Source organism: Zalophus californianus, chromosome 14 (assembly GCF_009762305.2).
Source record: "Zalophus californianus isolate mZalCal1 chromosome 14, mZalCal1.pri.v2, whole genome shotgun sequence".
Taxonomy (NCBI): Eukaryota; Metazoa; Chordata; class Mammalia; order Carnivora; family Otariidae; genus Zalophus; species Zalophus californianus.
The window spans coordinates 17,934,794-17,957,924 of record NC_045608.1 but is presented as its reverse complement, the minus strand read 5'-3'; the positions used below and the strand labels follow the sequence as shown (position 1 = coordinate 17,957,924).

The window sequence follows — 23,131 nt, the reverse complement described above, 5'->3', positions numbered from 1 at the left end:
CATGCACAAATAAAAATGTGCCTCCTGCTTCAAGAGTTTCATGATCCTTTGTTAAAAATCCCCTAATCCACCTCTAGCAAAGAAAACATCTAGACCTTTAATACAATTGAAACTGACTTTTATGAATGCTGCAAGATGGTGACCAAACTACCTATTTTTTTTTCAAATGAATCTCCAGTTTCCCCACACCATTGTCCCCCCTAACTTAAAAAGCCACCTGCATTATCCATCACATTCTCACAGCCATGTGGGTCTGCTTCTGGTCTCTCATTTCTGTCTCGTCTCATAAAGGTACCACAATGTGTAATTACTGCGACTTCCTGGTGTGTGTTAATACATTAAAAGGTCGTCCTTGTTAAATATACTGACAGTTCTGCCTGAGGTTTATAAACCAAAGATAAACTGGTCTTTAATTGAGCTAAAGAGAAAAGGTCATTGCCTCTCTACCTCTACAAAAGGTTTTCTCAGATTTTAGAGATAGAATGTTTCCCTACTTCATTTGGGGAATGCCCCTATTGTTTTAAACACAGAAACACACAGAATGTTAAATGCCTACTTGTCAATTCCCACGTGGTACCACACTGTTTGAACTACCGGACCTTTCAGTGTGTTTCGATGTGCAGAAGGGTGCTCAGCAGCCAGTGGAAGAGGGTGGTTCTGCATGCTCTCCCAGGGATCATGGACTTGGGTGCAGCCGGCCCCAGCCCTGGGCAGATCCTGGCCTCACGATGTTTGCTTCCTCTCTGCAGATGGCCGATGCCATGGAAATGATGATCCTGAGCATCCTTGCACCACAGCTACACTGCGAATGGAGACTCCCCAGCTGGCAGGTTGCATTGCTGACCTCGGTAGGCAGCCCTGCCGCTCTCTCCGGTCATGCGCGTTCAGGACATCCCCTAGGGCATTCTGTGGGGTGTCTCCCTCTCTTGCTGCTGGCAAGGGCTCAGCAGGAAAGAATTAAGCCCTGGTTGGAAACAATGGGGACCCCAGTTTCCTTTTACTCCGCTGTGCACCTTGCATATCCCTGCAGGTTTGCAGCCAACAATGCTCCACCCAGGGGTCCCACGACCTGGGGTCCCAGACTTTCTGCTCAATTGCTGGGAAGTTGGAACCCACCTGCACATGAACCTCCTAACCTCACTTGATGGCAAAAAGGAGATGCCAGTTCCTCTTGCACAAGGGTGATCTGAGGATTGAAAAACACCGTGCCTGACACATAGTAGAGGTTTAATAAATGGTAGGGAGTGCTGCTCCCTGAATTAAGACTTGACGGAGAGTGAGGGAGAACCCTCAATATTTGTTAGGAGAGTCCAGCGGCAACTCTCTAAAAGGGAGGGGAATGGCCAGGCTGGATAAGAGGGTAATAATAATGGTACAAAAGTTAATATTTCTTGAGCTCTTACTGTGCAAAGAGCTTTACATATATTGCATGCAATCTATGCATAATATATATTGTGCTCTTTAATCCTCACAACCCTAGGAGGTAAGTACTATTATTAGCTGAGGAAAATGAGGCACAGAGAGGTTAAGTCACTCGCAAAATGTCACACAGCCTAGCTACTGGCAGAGTACCGTCATTGCTAACCAGGAGCACCCCCCAGAATGCTGTAAGTGTTCTGGAATGGCTTGAGCGCCTTCAGCAACCAGGCCTGAATCAGCACTGATACCCTCCTGAAGCATACCCACAGGGCTGTATTTTTGCAGTGTGGAGCCTTCTTGGCTGTAACAGTCACCATTTACTGGCCAAGCTTCTGTGGGAAAGTTAGAACGCAGCGGGAGTTGCTTTACCTGCATAATGTACATAAGGAGTATAAGAGGGACCCACATTGTTGTCATAGGAAATATGGTGCAATATTACCATAACTACCGTGGTATAAACTGATGTTCTGCTGTGCCTAGATCCCTCCCTCCGGGGAGGGAAAATGGGGGAATTGCGTGTTTGCGGGGAATGCTTAATTCTTCCAGGGGGCAGGGATATCCCTTAGCACATGATTAAGGCAACACTTCACCCCAAGACAGCAATCTTCAAACATTTTTGCTCTAGGTTATCTAGAAAAGAATTTTCTAAAAACTATGCAGGCCCCAGGACTCTCATAGATTTTAAAATGGATATTAAATGTCTTTATTTTACTCTTACTTATTTTTTTAAAGAATTTTTTATTTATTCATTTGAGACAGAGAGATACAGAGATAGAGAGAGACAGCAGGAGCAGTAGGGAGAGGCAGAGGAAGAGGGAGAAGCAGACTCCCCGCCGAGCAGGGAGCCCGATGTGGAGCCTGATCCCAGGACCCTGGGACCATGACCTGAGTTGAAGGCAGACGCTTAACCATCTGAGCCACTCAGGCGCCCCTTATTTTTATTTTAAAAACTTTTTTGACCTTAAATGTTTTTATGTTTTTAAAGTTTTATTTATTTAAGTCATCTCTACACCCAATGTGGGGCTCGAACTCACAATCCCGAAATCAAGAGTTGCATCCAGGCACCCCAATGTTAAATGTTTTTAAATTGCAGGTTACAGATTCGATGATTTCTGGTGTATTGAAACATTTTAAAAATTGAGTAAAATTTCATATCCCTTTTTAAAATGTGCCCAATGGAATTGAAATACTTACCTGATACCTGCTGTCCTCTGTTTTAAAATAATACGAATAAGGTCTTCAGAAGTATTTGGAAATTTTGCCTTGTTTTCTTTTCTTCTTGGACTGGCATTTCCATTCCATATCTCCACATTTTATCATAGCAATGTTTTACTCTACTTGAAACCATGCCATTTATCACCTGTCAGAATTTTCTGGGACAGAATACATAAATTTTATATTGCTTTTAATTTTCTGAGCTCATAGGCTCTTAAGTGTTGACATTTTTCTCCTGCACTGAGTTACCATGATAGTTTTTAGTAATATGTAATAGATCGAAACAAGAAAGCATTACTTAAAAAAAGAGAAAGAATTACTTTTGATAAATAATTGTTAAACACAAGTGAATTTTTATCAGGAATCTACCTTGTAATGAGTGGTGGGAGTGTCTCCCAATTACATCCCGTATTCTTGGATGATGACTTTCTATTAAAGTAAGATAGGGCTTGGCGGCAATTCCTTTCCTATTTTTCATTTTTACTTTGTTTCATATAAAAATTGAGGGGGGACTGAAGGAGTCTTGTAATAACTCAATAAACTAATGCCACTTGGTTTTTTTTTTCAGCAACTTCCAAGTTATATGCTGGAGAGCACACAGCAACTGCTTATGAAAGGTTATTTTTAGTGATCTAATTTGCTGACAGCTTGATTAGGCTCTCTTTCAATTTGGTTAAAAATACTAAAAAGGAATTGGCAGCAAGATGACTCGCAAAAGGATTTGTAACTTGTCATTGGTGTCCCTTTGGAGGCGTCCCAGAGGGTTTAACCTCAAAGCACTGGCCTGTGAGGTGGAGGTAGTGAGAAGCGAGAAGGGGTGGTTGAGAAAGGGAGAGTGGGGCAGGGAACAGGCGAGACGACCCCTAGCCTGTTCTCAGGAAAGAGTCTATATGGAAGTTGAGGACCTGGAAATTAATTCCTTTAAGAATAGCCATGTCTGGTTGGAGCACCTGCCTCTGTGTAACCCCCGTTTGCAGCCCGCTGCCCCAGGTCATGTCTGCAGTTTGGGGGTCAGACAGCACTGGGCAGTGCCTTCACCTCTTTGGGCCTCAGTTGCCTTATCTGCAAAATGGGGATGATAATGGCACCCATCTCGTAAAGCCACCATGAACATTAGGTAAGATGTGAGTACAAAGCATTTAGCGTGCTATCCCACACTTGCAGAGGGTAAGGATAGGACACAAGCCTGAAAGCTCCACTCAGCCTTCCTTGGTTTAAGACCTGGCTCTACCCTCTCCCCCCAGGGTACTGAGCAGGTTTTTTTTTTTTAACCCTCTGAGCCTCGGGCTCCCCATCTATAAAATGGGTATGATCATTCAAACCTCATTGGCTCTGTTCAAAAATTAACAAGGTAACAGTGAATTGCGGGGCACACCGTGAGCACTCCATGAGTGTTTCCTCTTACAAATAGCTTACAGTTCTCATCCCAACCTTCTGTCTTCTGTTTCTCGCACCCTCCAAACTCTACCCTTGATCTTATGGCGAGAAATTGGCAGGATGCCAGCTCTGTGGCTATACTGCCTGATTCCAGCCCAGGCTGTCCTGCTTACACCTGCGTGACCCTGGGCAAGGGACGCCCCCCTGTGAGTCTCGGTTTCCTCTGTCACCTGGGGATAAGCTCTCACCCACCCCACAGGATTGTGGTGAGGCTTAAACAATAACATGAAGCACACGGAACAGTGTTTGTACCTTCACAGGATCTCAGCCATTGTTGGCTCATTAGTGTTCCTAGGATGTGATAGGACAGGTTCACGTCATTGTTCCTTTTCTCTGCGATGCTATGTGTCACTGTCTAACAGACCCTGTCTTTCCATCCACAGGTGGTCTTTGTCGGCATGATGTCCAGCTCCACGCTCTGGGGAAACATCTCAGACCAGTACGGCAGGAAAACAGTAAGGCGACCTCTCCTAAGTGCATGTCCTCTGGGTTATCTCCATGGTGGCGTTGACAAGTAGCAAAACAGTGCTGCTTAGCATTGGGGAGGCCCAATTAGCTCTGTCAAAATGCAATGAGAAGACATTGCTCTGAGGCCGTGGACTCTCGAAATCACACATGCCTAGTGGGGCCCAAGCGTGTACGTTTCAGAATGCCGAAGACGCTATCGGTTCCCACCCCGGTCCCCTTGGCGCTCACCATTCCCTTACACGAGGCTGGGGGCCGTCAAGGGCTGGTAGATAAAGACGTCAACTTTCTGGACCTAAATGAATCATCCCTCAATCCCAGCAGCATTGAACTCCGGGGCCCACCGTGGGAACCTGTCTGCCTTCCCCACTCCTCCTGGGATCACCATCTAAATAAACTGTTTGTACTAGAATTATTGTGTCAGGGTCTGCTTTGGGGGAAGCCCAGCCTCAGATATGACATGAAATGGATTTGTAAACAAGAAGGAAGGAGGGAACTTACAGGTCTGGCATCGCATTGAGCTCTTACTGTTTTATCGGTTTGTTACTTCATGGTCCCCTTTGTATTTCACACTGCTCTTGCTTTGCTAGGGTGCCCCTGGGTGCTTTGAATCCTTCAGCAGGTGAAATTATAGTCCTCCAAACCATAAACTTGGGCCTGATGGGAGAAAAGATCTCTATAAATCTAGGCAAGCTCTACTTGGTTAAGTGCCCTGCTCAGGACTAATTGTGCAATTCTGAGTGATTGCACCCCCTGACTGCTTTATTATTCTCTTTCTGGACTCTCCTCTCAACCTGCAGCTTCCCTGGAGGCAGGATGGTGTAGTTGGTTACATGCTTGGGCTCTGGAATCAGGTGGATCTGGGTTCAGTCGCAATCCTGCCACTCCTGGCTGTGTGACCTTGGGCAAGTGAATTGACCTCTCTGAGCATCAATTTCCTCCTCTGTATAAAGAAAAAAATAACGGAGTCTACATTGGAGGGTTCGTTGAGAACCTAGGTCTGAAAGGCTTTGTACAATGCCAGATACATCATAGGCACAGGACACATGTGAACTGGATTGCAATGATAGCATTTCTGAGGAGTTTCCAGGGGTTGCTGATGCTGCTGGTCCGGGGCCCATACTTTGAGAACTGACTTAGACTAGTGTAGATATCTAAACAAACTTAGAATTCTGTTAGGAAAGAAGAAGGGAGAGATGGATGCTGAGGAGGTAACAGGTGGGGTCTACTGTAACCAGCATGCCACAGACTGAAAATAACACAGTGCCTTGTATGGCAGGCCCTGTACCAAGCATGATACATGCATCAGCTCACCCAAACCCCGGTACTATTATCAATCTGATTTTATGGAAGGGGAAACTGAGGCATGGGGTGTGGGCAACTTGCCCAAGCCACGCAGTTTGTATGTCACATAGCCAGGTCTCACTCCTTCTAAGTCTAGACTGTTGCCTTAACCATGATGCTATGGCTTGAATCTGTAGATGTTCAATCAATGTATGTTGGCTCAGTGGATGGAGGGATGGATGGATAGATGGATGGTTGAACAGTGCAGTCCAGCTGCAGCCCCTCCCACTGTGGCTGGACAGGAAACACATGGGCCAGCAGACACTTGGGAGACATTGACTTATAAAACCGCCAATAAGTGGCTGGGGCAGGACCAGAGGTGACCAGGGTGGGAAACCAACTGCAGCCATTATAGCACAGGGGCTCCTGGTTGGTTTTAGAGGCTGCAGAGGTCAGCTGGGAAGACCTCTCCAGGCCTCCCAAAGAGAATAGAACCTGGGTGACTCTGGTTTTCAGGCTGTAGCTCTCTAAACTCTGTCCATACACCCCCTCCCACCCCCTTCCTTTTTCTGGAGGGTGTAAGTCATTGCTTCAGCAATTTTCTGGTTGGAAGATAGAACAGAGCCAGAGCTGGAAAGAGGGAGGGAGGGAGGGATAGAAGAAAGGGTGGATAGAAGGGAGGGAGGTTAGAAGGAAAGGAAGAAGGCAGGAAGGAAGGATGGGAGGGAGGGAGGAAAGGGAAGCCCTCTTAAAATAAAGCAGAGCCATTCTTGGGTGGCACTTCGGCATTGAAAACTGCAAATATGTGGCTGAGGCTGGACCTAACGTTAGCCTTTGCAGTTTTAAAATAATCAAAGGAGAAAGCTCTTCTAAAGTCTTCACGTGGCTTCTTCCTGTGCAGACTGTGGACGACTTGTCCCCTCTGTCTCTGCCTAAAAACATTTTTTATTTACTTGCTCTTGAGGCAAACATGCATATGCACACACAAAAATGCAGGAACCTGTCACAAGGAACTTTACTGTGCCCCAAATTCTGTTACCCAATTGCTGAATCATGAAGCCATGAGGAATACAGGGGGGAAGGAGTGAAAATAGCCTGCATTTGGAGCCTGGGTCTGCCACTGGGTGACTAAAGCAAGTTACTCCCCTTTCTTGGGGCCTCAGTTTCCTTTTTTATGTCAGGGGAGATTGGATTACTAATAGCTGATAGTAACAGCTACCATTTATTGAATTCCTGAAACTAAAGGGCAAATGGGTTTGTTGTCCCTTGTGTGTCTGTTCTAATCATTCAGTAGTGGATGCCAGACACATGGACTTGAGGAGTGGGAAGGCTCAGTGGGACAGTGCTGTGATCGATTAGTGATGTCTGCCAGGGGCAGGAGGATGGCCAGGTGAGTGCAGTAAACCCCATGAGGAAGGTGGCTGTGCCTGTTTTCTCCCCGAGGTGGCCCTGGGCTCCTGGCAGAGCACCTGCCTTATAGCAGACACTCCATAAATACTTCTCGAGTGGCTGAGCTGGATGGATGAAAATCAGATCTTGTTGCCACTCTCTGCCGCTCTCTCATCCTCTCCAGACCAGCAAGGGGCTTTACTGATGAGTGTTTTCTGTTTACCGAGAAGCCCCAAAAGGTTGTTAGTTTACGATCCTGACATCCTTCCAAAGAGCGTGCTCATTCTGCCACTAACGTCAGTCGTGCCTACGGTGTTCCCAGGAGGTATGGGATGTAGATGTCTTCGTTTTATGATGAGGAGGAGAAAACTAGAGCTCAGATTTTAAAAAGATTCCTAGATGGGTTTTCAGTAATGCCATTTACTGAATCTTGTGAGTTCTGAACACATTTTGGCAAATTCTAGAACAGTAGTTCTCACTGGGGGAGGGAGTAGGCAGATTTTTGTCTCCCCCTGCCTCCCGGGGGACACTCAGCAATGTCTAGAGACGATTTTTTTTTTTTTTTTTGGTTGTCACAATGGAGGGGAGGGTGCTCCTGGCACCTAGTGAGTCAGAGATTCTGCTCGATTTCCCAAAGTCCACAGGACATTCCAAACTGTGAAGGGCACCAGGATTGAGAAACCAGGCTTCAGGGTGAATGCACAGGTGATGCCAAGTTGCACTATTGTGGAGAGTTCATTCTGCATCATCGTATTGCATCACCTGGGACTGCTCCGCCCTAATTTCCTATTTACCTCCAGTGCTCATTTGGATAAAGGAAATGCTAACGTGCCATCCTTGTGAAAGCATGGACTTTGAGGTCAGACTGCCAAGGTTCAAATCCCGGCTCCTCCACAGACAGGCTGCATGACCCTGAACAAGTTACTGAACCTCCCTGTGCCTCAGTTTCCTCATCTGTTAGTCAGATAATAATAGTATCCCTTCCATAGAGGCATTCTAGGAGTCAGTGGGCCTTTGCACAAAAAGCTCTTGGCCCAGAGGAAGCAATTCATAAATGCCCATTGTTTCTATCATTTGCCAAGCTCATGACAATAAATGGTCATGCCAGTGTTAAAATGCAGGTGTGTCTGGCTCCAGAGTCCACATCCGTGGCTGCTGTGAGATATAACTGAATTGTCCCCCTGAGTTCAGTTGAGCAGTTCAACATTCATCCATTCCAAACAGATGAAGCCTAAGAGGGTGCCTATAGAGTGGTCCTCTAGCTCTCCCAACCGGAGGGAAGAGAAAAGCGCCCCCAGACTGCAGGGCCCCCTCTTCCCTGCATGGAATTCTGACCCAACCGCAGGGAGGATGGATCAGGTTCTAATTATAAAGCTTCTGTAGAACTCCTCCAGAAACAGAGGGTGAGCCTGGCAGCCGGCGAGCTTTAGCAAGTGCCAAGAATCTCCTCCTAGCTCCTTGATCTGCCTCCGCCCAGCTGGGAGGCTTCTGGGAGGGCGTCCACTGCATGACTCTGCAAGGGACTCAAGTAAGGGGTTAGAACTCAGTGGGCCACTTTGATTCCTACAGAAGCTTCTATACCCTGGGGGCTTATGGCAGCCTCACAAAGGAAGGGCAGCTGTGGGTGTGTGGCCTTGCCGGGATGAAGATGCTCCATCCCCTCTGTCGAGTGAGGGAACCTTAAGCAAATTGTTTCACCGCTCTGAGCCTCAGTTTCCCCATCTGTAAAGTCAGGTTGACAAGAGCAATAGTTCAGAGGGTTGCTGGGAGTGTTATATGAGAAATGGAGGTAATGCACTTAGAACAGTATTTACTGACCCATGGTTAGCCCGTGATCAATGGTAACTATTATTGGCTGTGACTCAAAGAAGAAACATTTCAGAATATGATCAGGTCACTAGCTAGCTCAAAAGCTATGGGTTCATGTTATCTGTAAGGAGGGAAAAGGAGGTGGCTGGCAGGCAACAGGCCTCTCATCTCAATATTTTGAAGATCCCCAGGCCTCCTTGCCTCATGACTATTTTCCTTGTCCTGGGCATGCCCCGAGGACACCAGGAGCGCGGAGCTGACAGCCTTCCAGGGGTGAGCAATGCTCATGATGATAACATCAGCGTGCTCCTTTTGGAGGCTGCAGACCTGGCACCCAATTGGTGGCAAGACCTTCAGCTTCTTGGAGCAGAAGCTTGAAGCCTTTCCAGGCTACAGGTTGTAAACCAGTGAGCCATGAACCTAACATCGTCTACAGATGTGTTTTATTTAACCCATGAACGCTGTACAGGATTTTGAATCAGCTGCCTCTGTCTCAAAAATAATGTATTATGCATAAAAATAAAGAGTTGCGGATTGTCTTTTTTTTCTTTTTTTTAATTGAGCTATCTGGCAACCCGGGGTCCACATTCTGTGATGGCAACTTTTGGCTAGAGCTGAGTAGAGGCTGACAACACAGGCCAAGTTCTCTTGCATTCACCCGGACCCACCTGTCCTTGCTGCATAACACCATCATGTATGTTCTCTGTCAGAGGCAATGGGAGCCCCAGGAGGAGGGGAGTGGCTCGTTCAAAGTACGGCATTTGGGGTTGGAAGTTCTGACTCCAGGTTTGACTCTGCTGATCCTGGACAAATCACTTAACTACTTTGACCCTCACTGGGCTGATTTGTGAAGTAGGACTGGAAATAGCAGCCTCTTTCCACGGGCTGCTGTGAGGACCCAGCATAATCATGGGACAGTGATTTACAAAACGGAAATGAAAGGTCCATGAAGTCAGAGACTCTGGCTGTCACCTTCCCTGCTATAGCCCAAGACAAGGTCCAGTGTTTAGCAACCAGCAGGCACTCAATGTATGCCAGGCCTGTGACAGGTGCTCAGTACATGCATATTGAACAAATGATTGAATGAATGATGCGTACCGTCCGTTTAGTGCTAGGCACATAGCAGGTGTCTGATACATGTATATGGGATGAATGAATAATATATAGCCTTATTTCTAGTGCCTCACATACAGCAGGCACTTGATATATGTTTACTGTTAAATGAATAATTGAATGAGCAATTTTTAATGAATGCATAATGTCTGTGCTTCTGTCTCTAGAGCCTGGCATACAGGGGATGCTCAGTAAATGAATATGGAAGGAAGAAAAGGAGAGAGAAGAAGAGAGGGGTGGGGGGGAGAAGGGACCAACAATCTGAAAGGCAGGACAGATGTTAAGCAGAATGACAAGTGTGGTTAATAAAAAGCTCAAAAGCCCAGGAGACATTTCTGCAGAGTCCAGAGCAGTGCTTGGATGGGGCTTGTTGGCAGCACCCATGCCTTTGCGTAGCCACGATGATACTCACAAATGGTTGCTGAGTCCACATTTCCTGGCCATCTGGAAAGCCCTGGCATCAGCAGGCCAATGCAGAGCCAGATGCAGTCTGCTGTGACCCTACAGAATAGGTCACATGCAGGTCTTTGTTGCCTGGCATGGGGTCACGCGGGAACCCCAACGGGATGACGCAGCTCCCAGGCAGTCCCTGGAGGGAGGCTTAGCTCTCAGGCACCAGTCTTGGTGCCTCTTCTCTATGCTCTCCTCTCCCCCTGCTCTGTTTTCCCTCTTTTCATTTTCTCTGCTGCTAATGATGTCCTATTTCTTTTTTTTTCTAAGATTGTATTTATTTATTTGAGAGAGAGAGAGAAGGAGCAGGGGGAGGGGCAGAGGGAGAGGGAGAAGCAGACTCCCAGCTAAGCAGGGAGCCTAATGCGGGGCTCCATCGTGGGGTGCCAGGATCATGACCTGAGCCGAAGGCAGACCCTTAACTGACCGAGCCACCCAGGTGTCCCCAGTGATGTCCTATTTCTGATTCAAGACTCCTGGGTTCCAAGGAAGCAAACCCCTCTTAAGTTAGCTTAAGCCAAAAGAAAGGAAGTAGGTATATATGGCAAGTTACTGATTTCATAGTTATGCATTTTAGGGGTGCAGAAATGCCCTAGCCTTTAATAATTCCTATCCTACCTGTCTTGTTATGTACTTAATATTGATCTCTATACCCATTTTGTTAAAAAAACAAAACAGGGCACCTGGGTGGCTGAGTTGGTTAAGCGGCCAACACTTGATTTCAGCTCAGGTCATGATCTCAGGGTGGTGAGGTTGAGCCCTGGGTCAGGTTCCACCCTTGGCGAGGAGTCTGCTTGGGATTCTCTCCCTCTCCCTCTGCCTCTACCCCCACTGTGTGCTCTCTCTGAAATAAATAGATCTTAAGAGTAAAATAAAATCTTAAAAACAACAACAACAAACCAGGGCACCTGGGTGGTTTAGTCGGTTGGGCGTCAGATTCTTGATTTTGGCTCAGTCATGATCTCCATGCTCAGTGGGGAGTCCGCTTGAGATACTCTCTCTCACTCTCCCTCTGCCCCTACCCCCACCCCCGAGTGCTCTTTCTCTCTAAAATAAATAAATAAAATCTTAGAAAAAAAAAAAACACCTCAAATGCATGTTTTTGAAAAAGGAAACTTTACAGAGAGTCTTAAATAGGAAATCAGTAGCAATTGCCCTAAATAGGAAATACCTGCAAAAATAAATACAGTGAAAATAAAACAATGTTACTAAATTCTAGTTGGTTACAGTTGCCCCTCTGCCCTGTTTGTTAAAAAGAGAGCTTAGTGGGTATTTAAAAAGGTCTTAAAGACAGACTGGCTCCACATGGATCCTTTCTCTTGGACATAATCAGAAGAATAATGATTGAAATGAAAAAGAAATCACTTTCTTGCAAGCTAATGCAAGTTATTTAAAATATTCCCTCTCCCACTTAAAATCATTTTCCAAGAGACTGGAAATCATCTGGCAGACTGACAGGTTTCCTCTCTAGTCCTTTTAAATTCATTTTAATTTTTTTAAGTTTATTTAAGTAATCTCTACACCCAGCATGGGGCTCGAACTCACAACCCTGAGATGAAGCGTTGCACGCTCTTCCGACTGAGCCAGCCCGGTGCCCCAGTTCATTTTAATTTTAAATCTAAAATCAGTGTGCTTCACACTTTCCTCCTGAAGTGTCCCCAGGGGGACAGGAGAATGAACTCAAAGCTGGATCTGGGAGAATTACTGCAGAGAGAGACCTGCCCAGACACCATGTTGCAGGTCTAAAATCCATGTAAAATTTGTGTTCTACTCCATAATATGTTGGGTGTTCATTTTGATATAAAAATAACATTTTAAATTGCATTCACCCTTAATTTTTTCTCAATCTCTAAGAGTAATTAACACTGCGGGAATATGCATGTTTGTCTTGTAGCATTGTGTCCTTAGGTGGTTCTCAACCCATCAAAAGCAATGTTCCTTTTACTTAGAAATTGTTATGAGAACTTTTAATAATGCCCCTTAATTATCCAGAAATAATTTCAAAAATAAAATAAAGTAGCCACTTGTATAATCTTTAAAAGAAGCCATGTATAAAAAAATAAAATAATAAAATAAATCAGCTATAATGCCCCAAGTATGATATGATGGAGGATTTTTTTTAAAGGAGGCAATTAATTAAATAAGATTTATTTTCAATACGCAAATATGCATATGCACAATTGCCTGGATAATAAAAGGAAGTAGTTAATATTTGTCCCTGGTTATAAATAAACTTGTATTTAACTGAATTTTGTTGATGCTTTTTTCTTTATATTTGACATTTTGAAATAGATTTAGATCAGTCTATTCATAGATAAACATAGAAACCCAGTGAATGCAGACAGATACTGAAGTGTTCCCTCAGTGACTCAAACCCCATATGCAGTGTTGCTATTAACAACATGGCTTTCTGAAATGATGAGCAATTTTGTAAAGTTCCAGATCAAGCCACACACAAACTTCCTTTGATTTACCTAGAAGTTGCATTCCTGCAAAATTAAGTGTATATTCAAACTATGCTCCTCCCCCAAATCTTATTTCTATATAAAATAGAGTGAAAGCCAAGGTGCAGATAATCATAGAGTTTTCACCTGCATTGAGAGTCAAGTAGAAAGTTCCATTTGCAATGGTGCGGGATGCAGGACAAGTCTTTATTGAGTCTCGTGCACTGTGGGGCATCTAACATCTCAGGGCCCTATATATTAAATGCCAATCATTGGGACAACCAAGAATGTCCCACAGTTTTCCCACACCACCTGCCCTCAGGGATTGGCAGCATCACAGAGAATCCCTGGTATTCCCTTGCCTGTATGGATTACTGTTTAGCATGACCCCATTGATGGCTTTCAGCAGGTTCAGGGGCCATGTGGCCTGGCAGTGCTGAGAAGCCCTGTGACTTGGTGTCTTCCTTCTCTGCAGGGGCTGAAGATCAGCGTGCTCTGGACTCTGTACTATGGCATCCTCAGTGCTTTCGCGCCCGTGTACAGCTGGATCCTGGTGCTCCGGGGCCTGGTGGGCTTCGGGATTGGAGGGGTCCCCCAGTCGTAAGTAAATGCCCAGCTCTGGTCATCCAGCAAGACAGCCAGTCAACTATGTTCATGGCCTTGGGGGAGATACAGAGATGGTACACTTGGGCTTCTGGTATCACGAGGTATAATGCAGCCAGAGAGGACTACCGTTATCAGAATTGTAATGACTGACAGTACAAAAGCAACACAATAGGGGCACCTGGCTGGCTCAGTCAGTGGAGCGTGTGACTCTCGATCTCGGGGTTGTAAGTGCGAACCCCATATTGAGTGTAGAGATTACTTAAACATAAAATCTTAAGGGTCACCTGGGTGACACAGTCGGTTAGGCATCTGACTCTTGGTTTTGGCTAGGGTTGTGATCTCAGGGTCCTGGAATTGAGCCCCGTATCGGGCTCCCTCCATATTCAGTGTAGAGCCTGCTTGGGGTCTCCCTCTGCTCCTATTCCTGCTCTCTCACTCACTTCTCTCTCTCTTTCAAATAAATAAATCTTTTAAAAGATAAAATAAAATCTTAAAAAAAACACCCAACACAATAGCTGGAAGGTCATAAATGTGAAATAATAATAAAAATTAATAGATCTAGCATTGATTGGACATTTCTCTTGGACATTTCACAGCAGCCCCGGGAAGTATGTGTTTATCAAGCGATTGTAATCTCCATTTTACAGTTGAAACCAAAACTCAATGGGTGAGATCATTTGCCCAAGTCATATGGTATGTACTGGAACTAAGAACCCAAGTCTGTCTGCCTACAGCATCCATGCTCTTAACCATCATGAGCGGAACAAGGCCCCCCACCCCCTTCTAACCTAAGCTCAAGGCAGGGGTGGGCTTAACCATATGCAAATCGAGTGTTAGTTTGTTGGTGCTTTTGTCAAAGTACTGAGAGTAGTCACAGTTGTAGGAATAAGTTACTCTGTCCTGGGAGATTGGCAGACAATGGCATGTGGGCTGTATCCAACCTGCTGACTGGTTTTATAAAGTTTTATTGGAACACAGACACACCCATCATTTACATGTTAACTATGCCCGTTTTCCTATACAGCCACAGAGTTGAGTAGTCTCAGTAGAGAAAATATTTACTATCTGGCTCCTAGACTATTTCTTTTTTTTTTTTTTTAAGATTTATTTACTTATTTTGAGAGAGTGAGAATGAGAGAGAGAGAGTACATGAGAGGGGGGAGGGCTAAAGGGAGAAGCAGGCTCCTCGCCGAGCAGGGAGCCCGATGCGGGACTCGATCCCGGGACTCCAGGATCATGACCTGAGCCGAAGGCAGTCGCTTAACCAACTGAGCCACCCAGGCACCCTAGACTATTTCATTTAATCCCCCCAAGATATCCTAGGTGAGTTCTACTATTCATCCCATTTCACAGATACAGAAACTGAAGCACAGAGAGGTAAAGTGACTTGCCCTGGGTGACACAGCCAGGAAGAGGCAGAGCCAGAATCCGAACTCAGGCCTTCTAACTCCAGAGCCGAGGCTCTAACAATTGCATTGTACTGCCTTTCTATTAAGGATGTAAAGGACCGGGAAAGACCCAGAGGCAGACCGGGGATGATGTGGGATATTTCATAGGAAGGGACCTGAATGAAAAGAGGAAGCCATAGCTGAGTCCGAGGAAGGCTAATGATCCCTTCTGGTTAGTTTGTTGCGGTGAGATATGTGAGAACTAAAAGCTGAGGTTGGACAGGTAGACCAGGCAAACTTCCTAGAGTCTTGAATGCCAGGCCAAAGGGATTGCCTACAGGCAGTGGGGAGCCACTGAGAGTTCTTGAGCAGGGGAGGTACTTTAGAAGTATTAATCTGGCAATGCTGGGTAGGGTGAGTTGAAGGTCAGGAATAATAATTCCTGTTGCAATAATTTAGAGAAATTTCCCACAAGGACCAGTTTATCCATTTATTCAACCAGTATTTCTTGAGCACCTACTATGGCACTGGCCTAGTACTGGATGCTGGGGATACAGTAGTGAGCAAGATAGACATGGTCCCTGTTATAGGTGGGGATCTCGGAAAACAGAACGTGAGATGGAGATTAGTGTGCAAGTGGTTATTGAGATCAGCACCGGCAAGGGAGTGAGTAAAACTTGAATGGGCAGAGGGAGGAGTTGAGCACAGTGGACCCTGTAGGGGTTCCAGAGCTGGGATGGCTTCCTAGAGTTGTTCCAAAATGAGGCATGGGAGCTGGACTTTTGTACCTTCACATCAGCCACACTGGACATGGGCTGCCCTCAAGGAGGGAGCATGTTCTTGGGCAAGGCACCTGCTTTGGGTCAAGAAATTCCTGCCAGGGACCCCATTCTGAGCTCTTAGCAGGTAACATTCCTGGTCATTCCAGAGGAACTGTGTGCCTCTGTCCTGAAGGGTGAGTCCAGGTGGTACATCACAGCACCCGCCACAGTCCACCCCTTGCACCTCTTAGATCCCCTTCCTTCATATAAGAAGCCCATCCCATCTGGGAACAGTTTCTCCAGGATTCTGGTTGGTCTTTTCCTTGAAGACTTAAAAGAGGATGGCTAGTGGAATAAACTAAAGTCCCCGCTATTGCTGCTGGTCTCCCAGCTACGACGCCCAGTATGTCCCTCCCTTGCTACTCATTCTAGGTTCCCATCACCTCTGGCCAGCACTTCTGCAATCGAGATGGTTTACCCGGTGGGATGATCCAGACCCCATGCCTGAGTCACTGTGTCCTTCCCAGGATGTAGCTGCTGCTTGTCCATTTAACACCAGAATTGGGCAGGGGGGGTACCAAGAGATGCCCAGTGTGTCACCTGGGTGCCCCATTAGGTAACAGCAGCCCTACCACCTCATGATGCTCAGGGTCAACTCTTCAGACAGAATGCTAACTCTCTCTCTTGATACAAGGAACCCAAAGTTACTAAGTGGGAGACTTTGCTTAAAGTTGAACGGGATTCTTGCAGGGGAAGAATCCCCTGGGGGAAGCATGCGCTCTCTGGGAACCAGAACCTCTAACCCCACACGTGTGGCAAGTACAAATTCCTCCTTCAACTCTTTGATTTCAGAATGACATATTCCTTCTATATTGCACATATGATGGCGATTGATTTAAGGGTATATTGTGTCCTGCAAGACAGTATCCCATCCTTATAGAGCATCATCTCTAAGCCGATGCCTCCATGGCACTTTCAAGAGGCTGTTCCATCCCCCTGTCAGGCCAGCAGCTGCAAGGTACCATAAGATATGATAGGACCAGGGGATTCCACGGTCCTATACACACTGCTGCATCTCCTTTGTTATGTATCATCTCCCTTGGTCCCAAGCACTTTAATGTGGGATTCTGTGTCAATGAGTCAAATACTTGGAAAGCCTTCCGATAGTGGTGTGGGGTGGGGCCCCGTGGGCAGGAAAGGCAAACCGATACCCAGAATATGTGCCAGTTCCATCAAGATGAGTCACTGCTCCTTCCGCAATGGAAGATGTCCAGCATAAATAATTTGCCACCACATGACATGGGATGGCTCCATCCTGGGGGCTCTGCGTTGGTCTCTGTTGCTGGCAGATGTGCTTTGGTGCCTGAGGATCTGGCCCAATTGCCTCTCGAGGGTTAACAGTTCATTGGCTAGCTTCTTGAGCCTGCTGAGTGTCACTGTTGGGGAAGACTGGGAGAGGGCATGTAGAAGAGTAAGGCTAATGCTGAAGTAGCGTGACTTGATCATGACTACCAGATTCGAATCCTGACTCTGTCACATAACAGCTGTGTGCCCTTAGGCGAGTCACTAAACCTTTCTGTGCCTCAGTTTCTTTATCTCTAAAATGGGGATAATAGCATACCTACACCATGGGGTCACTTAGAATATTACATGACAACACATGTGAGGTGCCCGGGACAGTGCCCAGCAGAGCGCTCAGTGAATGTTAGCACGTGTCAGGTCTGTCAAAGGCCGTGAAGCTCAGGTGTCAGTGTGATGGACGTTGGACTCCATGGGTAATTATGGAAAGTGTACATGGGGACGGAAGATATACTCACATAGAGTGAACACAGGAACAAATCCTCAGACTCTTTCTGCCACTTAGAGGCTGGAAAGGCATCGAGTGGCTCTCAGTTCTCTCCAGTCCTTCCTTCCCTATTCATTATTGATCCCTCCATGGCTCTGCAGAGTAGACATCTGACATACACTCCTGGACCTAGGATGGGCTTAAAAACTATCGGAGCTTGAGGCAGAGGCCATTAAGCCAAGCCCATAAATCTGGGCTGGCAGGAGCTTGTGGCCAATGTCTTCCACGTCTGGACCAACTCCAGGAAATCCTGCAGACAAAGCCACTGTCCCATTCATGAGCCATTCATTGACTAGGGGACAGTTTTCTCCTAGGCTGGAAGGAATGTACTCACAGAAATACATATTAAATTCCTTTCCTAGGGAAATGACAGCAGAACCAGCCTACAAATAATTACCCGGATTTTCTACCCACAAGAGGGAAGGGAAAGGAACTACGTATTCAGAATGTCCAGGGATGCTTGTCTGAAATGGTGGAATAAGAAGCATTATGTTCTATTTCTTCTTCTCCACAGTTTCTGGAAATGTCATCAAAGGTATAAGAAATAGAATAGATCTATAACAGGACTGGAAAACAAGAAAAGGGTGCCATCAGCCAACCAGAAATTTTGAGGAACCTCTGGAAGATGGTAGGCAGATGGGATTCCAATGGCGGAGTAACAGGAAGAGAGAAAACCCACCTCCTAAAACTGCAAAGGGGAGAGATCTTCAGGGAGAGAGGACAGGACACCAGGGGAATAAAATTACGGACACAGAGCAGCTGGGAGGGCCTTTGCCCCTTAGCCTTCCGTCATGAGGGTCCTCAGCTTGCCTGCCTCCTCCCTACGTCCACCCCCCAAATGTCATGCCTCCCCACTCAGCTGTTCCTTTACTTAACCCTACTACAGCCCTTCTGTTTGTTTATTGAGCTAGTATCCACATGACCACTTTAAAACTCTCAAAACCTCAAGACACAGGTATTATTATCCCCATTTTACAGATAAGAAAACTGGGGTTTTAAAAATTAAGTAACATGCCCAAGACCACACAGCTAACAAAGGGCAGAGCTCAGATTTAAATATCATTTGACCCTGCAAACATATTCTCTTAAATACCCCTCTACAGCTCTTTTGTCCATGAGGAGAGCAAATAAAAACAGAAACAAAGTTAAAGAAGAAATATTTAGCAACCCAAGAGAGCCACAGGCTTCCCAGAACTTCCACTCCAGCCATTTACGTAAAAATAATCATGGCTTTATTATGCAATGTTCTTAACTCCTTATAATAATGGCTCCCCTAAGTTCATTTTTTGGAAACATTTAGTTGAAGATTTTTTTTTTAGTTGAAGATATTTTTATGTAATTAAATGCAACCAAGAGTTTCCATTCATTTAGGCTTTGCACCACCTCACAAAACCAAATGAGTAGGACTTTGCTGTATAATTTTTTTAAAAGTGCAACAAGAAGTCCTTGTAATAAATTTTTAGTATAAATACAAATTTTATTATTTATTAAAATTGTTTAAAAATTAAATTAAATTAAAAATAGTTTTTCTTTCAGTTTTATCAATGTGTAATTGACATCCAGAATTCAGGGTGCACAGCCTAATGACTTACTTGCAAAATGATCACCTCAATAATTTTAGTTAACGCACATCATCTTATCTATAAACTATATTATCAATAAAGAGCCCATCCCTCAGCCCTGATCTGTGCTTTTTTATATGCTTCCCTTTATCCCTCTTTTTATTTTTATTTTTTAAAAGATTTTATTTTTAAGTAATCTCTACACCCAATGTAGGGCTTGAACTCACAACCCCGAGATCAAGAGTCGCATGCTCTGCCGACTGAGCTAGCCAGGTGCCCCATCCCTCTTTTTCTTCTTTCCTTTATTTCTTCGCCCAAAGCAGGTGTTTATATTGGTCCTTGGTGATAGCGATAGTAACATTAATAGTGATGATGGTCATCATTACAATGTCCATTGAGTGCTTACCAAGTGCCAGGCACTATACTAAGTGCTCATCTTGTTCACTGACAACCCTATCATCCCCAGTTTACAGAAGAGAAAACTGAGGCTCAGAGATCATTAAGTGGCTTGCTTAAGGTCATATAGTTATTAAATGGAGCATGGAATTACCTCTTGCTTTGTAACAAACCACCCTGACATTTATGGCTTAACAACAATTTATTGAACTCATGATTCTGCAGTTGGGCAGTATGGTTCTGAGCTCAGCAAGGCTCACTCATGTGTCTCCAATCACCTGGTGAATTGGATGGGGGCTGCCTGGGCTAGCATGGCCACAGCTGACTCATCTATGCTCCACAAGCCTCTCAAACTTCAGCTGGCTAGCCTGGGCACCTGGTCACATGGCACCGGTCACGTGGCACCTGGGCAGGGGTCCAAGTGAGCAAGCAAACGCTGTAGAGCTTCTTGGGACCCAAGCTTGGAACTGGCACAATATCACGTTTGCAACATTCTATTGAACAAGAGCAAGTCGCAAGTCGCAAGGCCCAGATTCAAGGGATGGGGAAGTAGACTTTGCATGGAGTGACCTGCAAGGAAGCAAGACACAGGGAGGGAAAATAGTGAAGCACCTCGTGCAAACCATCTACCATGTGGAGAAACTGGGTTCAAATCCACACCCATCTAATGCCAAAGTTCTTACATTTGAACAGATGTCCTGAAAGGATTCTAAGCTTATATAGTCAGAAAGTCCTGGTAAATCATTAATGTCCACTGGGTCCCTGGTACTGATTTGGAGATGATTCTGGGACATAGAACTGGAAGTTCTGAGTGGTTTCTGTTCCCTTTAATTAAGACAGGAGAGAGGATCACATTAAGATGCCAAATAATTAGCTTTTCTGTCTATGCAGGAGCATCAAGAGGGAAGAGACTTTAACTCAAGTGAAAAAATTAGAAGCAACTTAAGTTTTATCATTACAAGTAATACATTTTTGTTTTAGAAAATGCAGATAAGCATCAAAAAATGGTCATTGCCTCTAGTTGCAAAACATACACAAAATATATATAAGAAACATGTAGGCACCATGGCTGATTGTTTATTGTTTCCGATAGAGGATGCCAAGTATTTCAGCAGAAATGCCTCCTACCTAAGAAACTGAGAAGGAACCCTGCCTTAACAGGCATCCTGCTTGTGTGTTAGCCACACTTGAAGACTAATACTCCAGGTAGCTGCCCACCTGTTCCACCTTGAGACCTTCTCAGAAGATTCTTCAGATTGGTGTCTAGGTGGAGCTTGCTCACAAACCTGTCCTTGGCACTGCTCTTTCCCCTCCAGACCAAACAGAAATGCCAAATGGAGATCACAGGTCACTTCTTTGCAAGCATGTGATCCAAAGGGCAAATCTCTAATTGCCAAGGGCTGTAAATGTGATTATTTTCAGCGGGAGTTTATTGACACCAGTATCAACTGCTTCTTGGCATTGCTACTTTCATTGCTCATTCTTTTATTCTTCAGTGTGATTGTAATAATCACCACACTTTGGATGAAGATCAAACAGCTCATTTTCATAATGAATTGCTATAAATAATGGCCAGTGTGGGACACAACAATTACAAGAAAAAATGTTTCTTGTGGCAGAGGTGGCAAAAACAAGAAATTGAAAACAATCTATTAATCAACAGGGTTGCAGCTGTTTAAAAATAATGCAGTAAATACATGTATATTAATATGGGAAGATTTCCAAACTGTCTTATTGAAAGCAGATCTTGACACAGAGATGCTAGGGCAAGTAGTTTAGTCTGGGAGATCCTGTGGCACGCATCTCCAGATTGTCCCATTCAAGGGACGAGGGAAATGTCATTTGTTGAGAGATGCTCCTGGGAAGTTTAAATTCCTTGGCACTCCTGGTCTGCCACAGAGGTTGGCAGAGTAAGCTTTAATAACCAGAGAAAGCACTCAGGGGAGAGTTACAGGTACTGACAATTGGAAACTGGACAGGCATGCATGGAAGTGGCAAGAGTTGGGGCATTTTTATCGGTGGAACATGAACAGTGTGCTGCATGTGTGAAGGAAGGAAGGAAGGAGGGAGGGGGAGAGGAAGGGAGGAAAGAGAGAAGGAAGGGAGGGAAGGAGGAAGGAAGGGGCAAGGGAGGAAGGAAGAAAAGAGGGAAAGAAGGGAGGGAGCAGGAAGGAAAGAGAGAAGGAAGGAAAGGAGGGAAGGAGGGAGGAAGGAAAGATGGAAGAGAAGGAGGAAGGAGGGAGAGACAAAGGGAAGAAGAGAGAAGGAAAGAGAGAAGGAAAAGAAAGATGTGTTGCTTAAATTTATTTATTTACATAGAGAAGGAGCTGGAAGGTTGCAAAGCAAACTCCTGGTTATTATGGCTTTGGGGGAATGGAATGGAAGTAGGGGCAATGGGGAAGAGGAAGAATTATCATATGCTCTGTATACTTATGTATTGCTTAACTGTTTTCCAACGCAAATGCATTCAGGTACTACTTCTGTAACTAAAAGAAAAGAAAAAAGAAAAACTACCACATGCTATAGCTTCATTATAAAAAGAAATCCTTGCCATCTAAGGACAGGCATGACTTTGCCCTTAGAATATGCTGCTGCACGTTTTTGCATGGTTAGTAGTTTAATTTGGTGGAGGACAGGTAAACATGCTTCTCATTTTATTATTACTATTGATTTTTTAAATAATATAAGCACACCATTTGGAGAACAGCATACAAATTTCAAAGAAGTCATCCATGGTAATTGCTGTAACCTCTGTAACCACTATAATCTTGATCCTTACTCTCAGGGCTGAGTTAATGAAATTCCTAATGGTTTTTGTTGAGAAAGCTACTTGTAGGCATATAAATCAGAGTAAGCTTTTTTGGGGAACCACTTTGGTATTATCTATCAAAAGCCTTAAAACTATGCATGCCCTTTGACACAAATTCTACTTAACAGGGACCTGACCTAAGGAAACCACACGAAGACAAAGATGTCTTCAGCCTAAAGATAATGTTTGTTGAAGTATTGTGTAATTGCAAAACCATCCAAAGAGGGATGGGCTACAAAATATAGACAGATCTGGGTTAGAATTTAGAATTTTGGCTTTTCTACTTACTAACTTACTAGCTGTGTGATCCTGGTCAATTAACAATTTATCCGACATAGGTAGATCTAGAGATAAAAATGAGAATCAAAGATATATGCACACCCACAGGATTATAAGTATCTACTCCATTGATTTGAAATGTTTGAGTGAGACAATCCATGTAAAACATCTAGAAGAGTGTTTTGACACATAATAGGTCCTCAATAAAAGGTAGCTATTATTAAGAAAAGAATGGTTCATGCATATGATAGAACATATGTGTGTAAGAGGATTTTAAATGGCATGGAAATGCTATTTATAAATCAAATAAAAAGTAGGGTTCAAAATTCTCGAGTATGATCTTAGCTACAGAGAGAGATTAAGAAAGAGAAAGGGAGAGAGATAAAGACAAAAGATCAAGACAGGAAGAGAGAATATACTGAAATACTTATACCATGATTTAAACCAGGTGATAATTGA

The 23,131-nt window shown here is 44.7% G+C and overlaps 1 protein-coding gene across 1 annotated transcript in view; it reads left to right on the top strand.

The window, feature by feature from the left end:
• The window catches only part of LOC113912495 (SV2 related protein), a 67,993-nt gene that overhangs the window by 21,134 nt on the left and 23,728 nt on the right, over positions 1-23,131 (top strand). Inside the window, exons 4-6 of the mRNA XM_027575657.2 lie at positions 750-848; positions 4,455-4,526; positions 13,501-13,625. Of these exons, the coding sequence (XP_027431458.2) occupies positions 750-848; positions 4,455-4,526; positions 13,501-13,625 (296 nt within the window). The remainder of the gene's footprint in view (positions 1-749; positions 849-4,454; positions 4,527-13,500; positions 13,626-23,131) is intronic.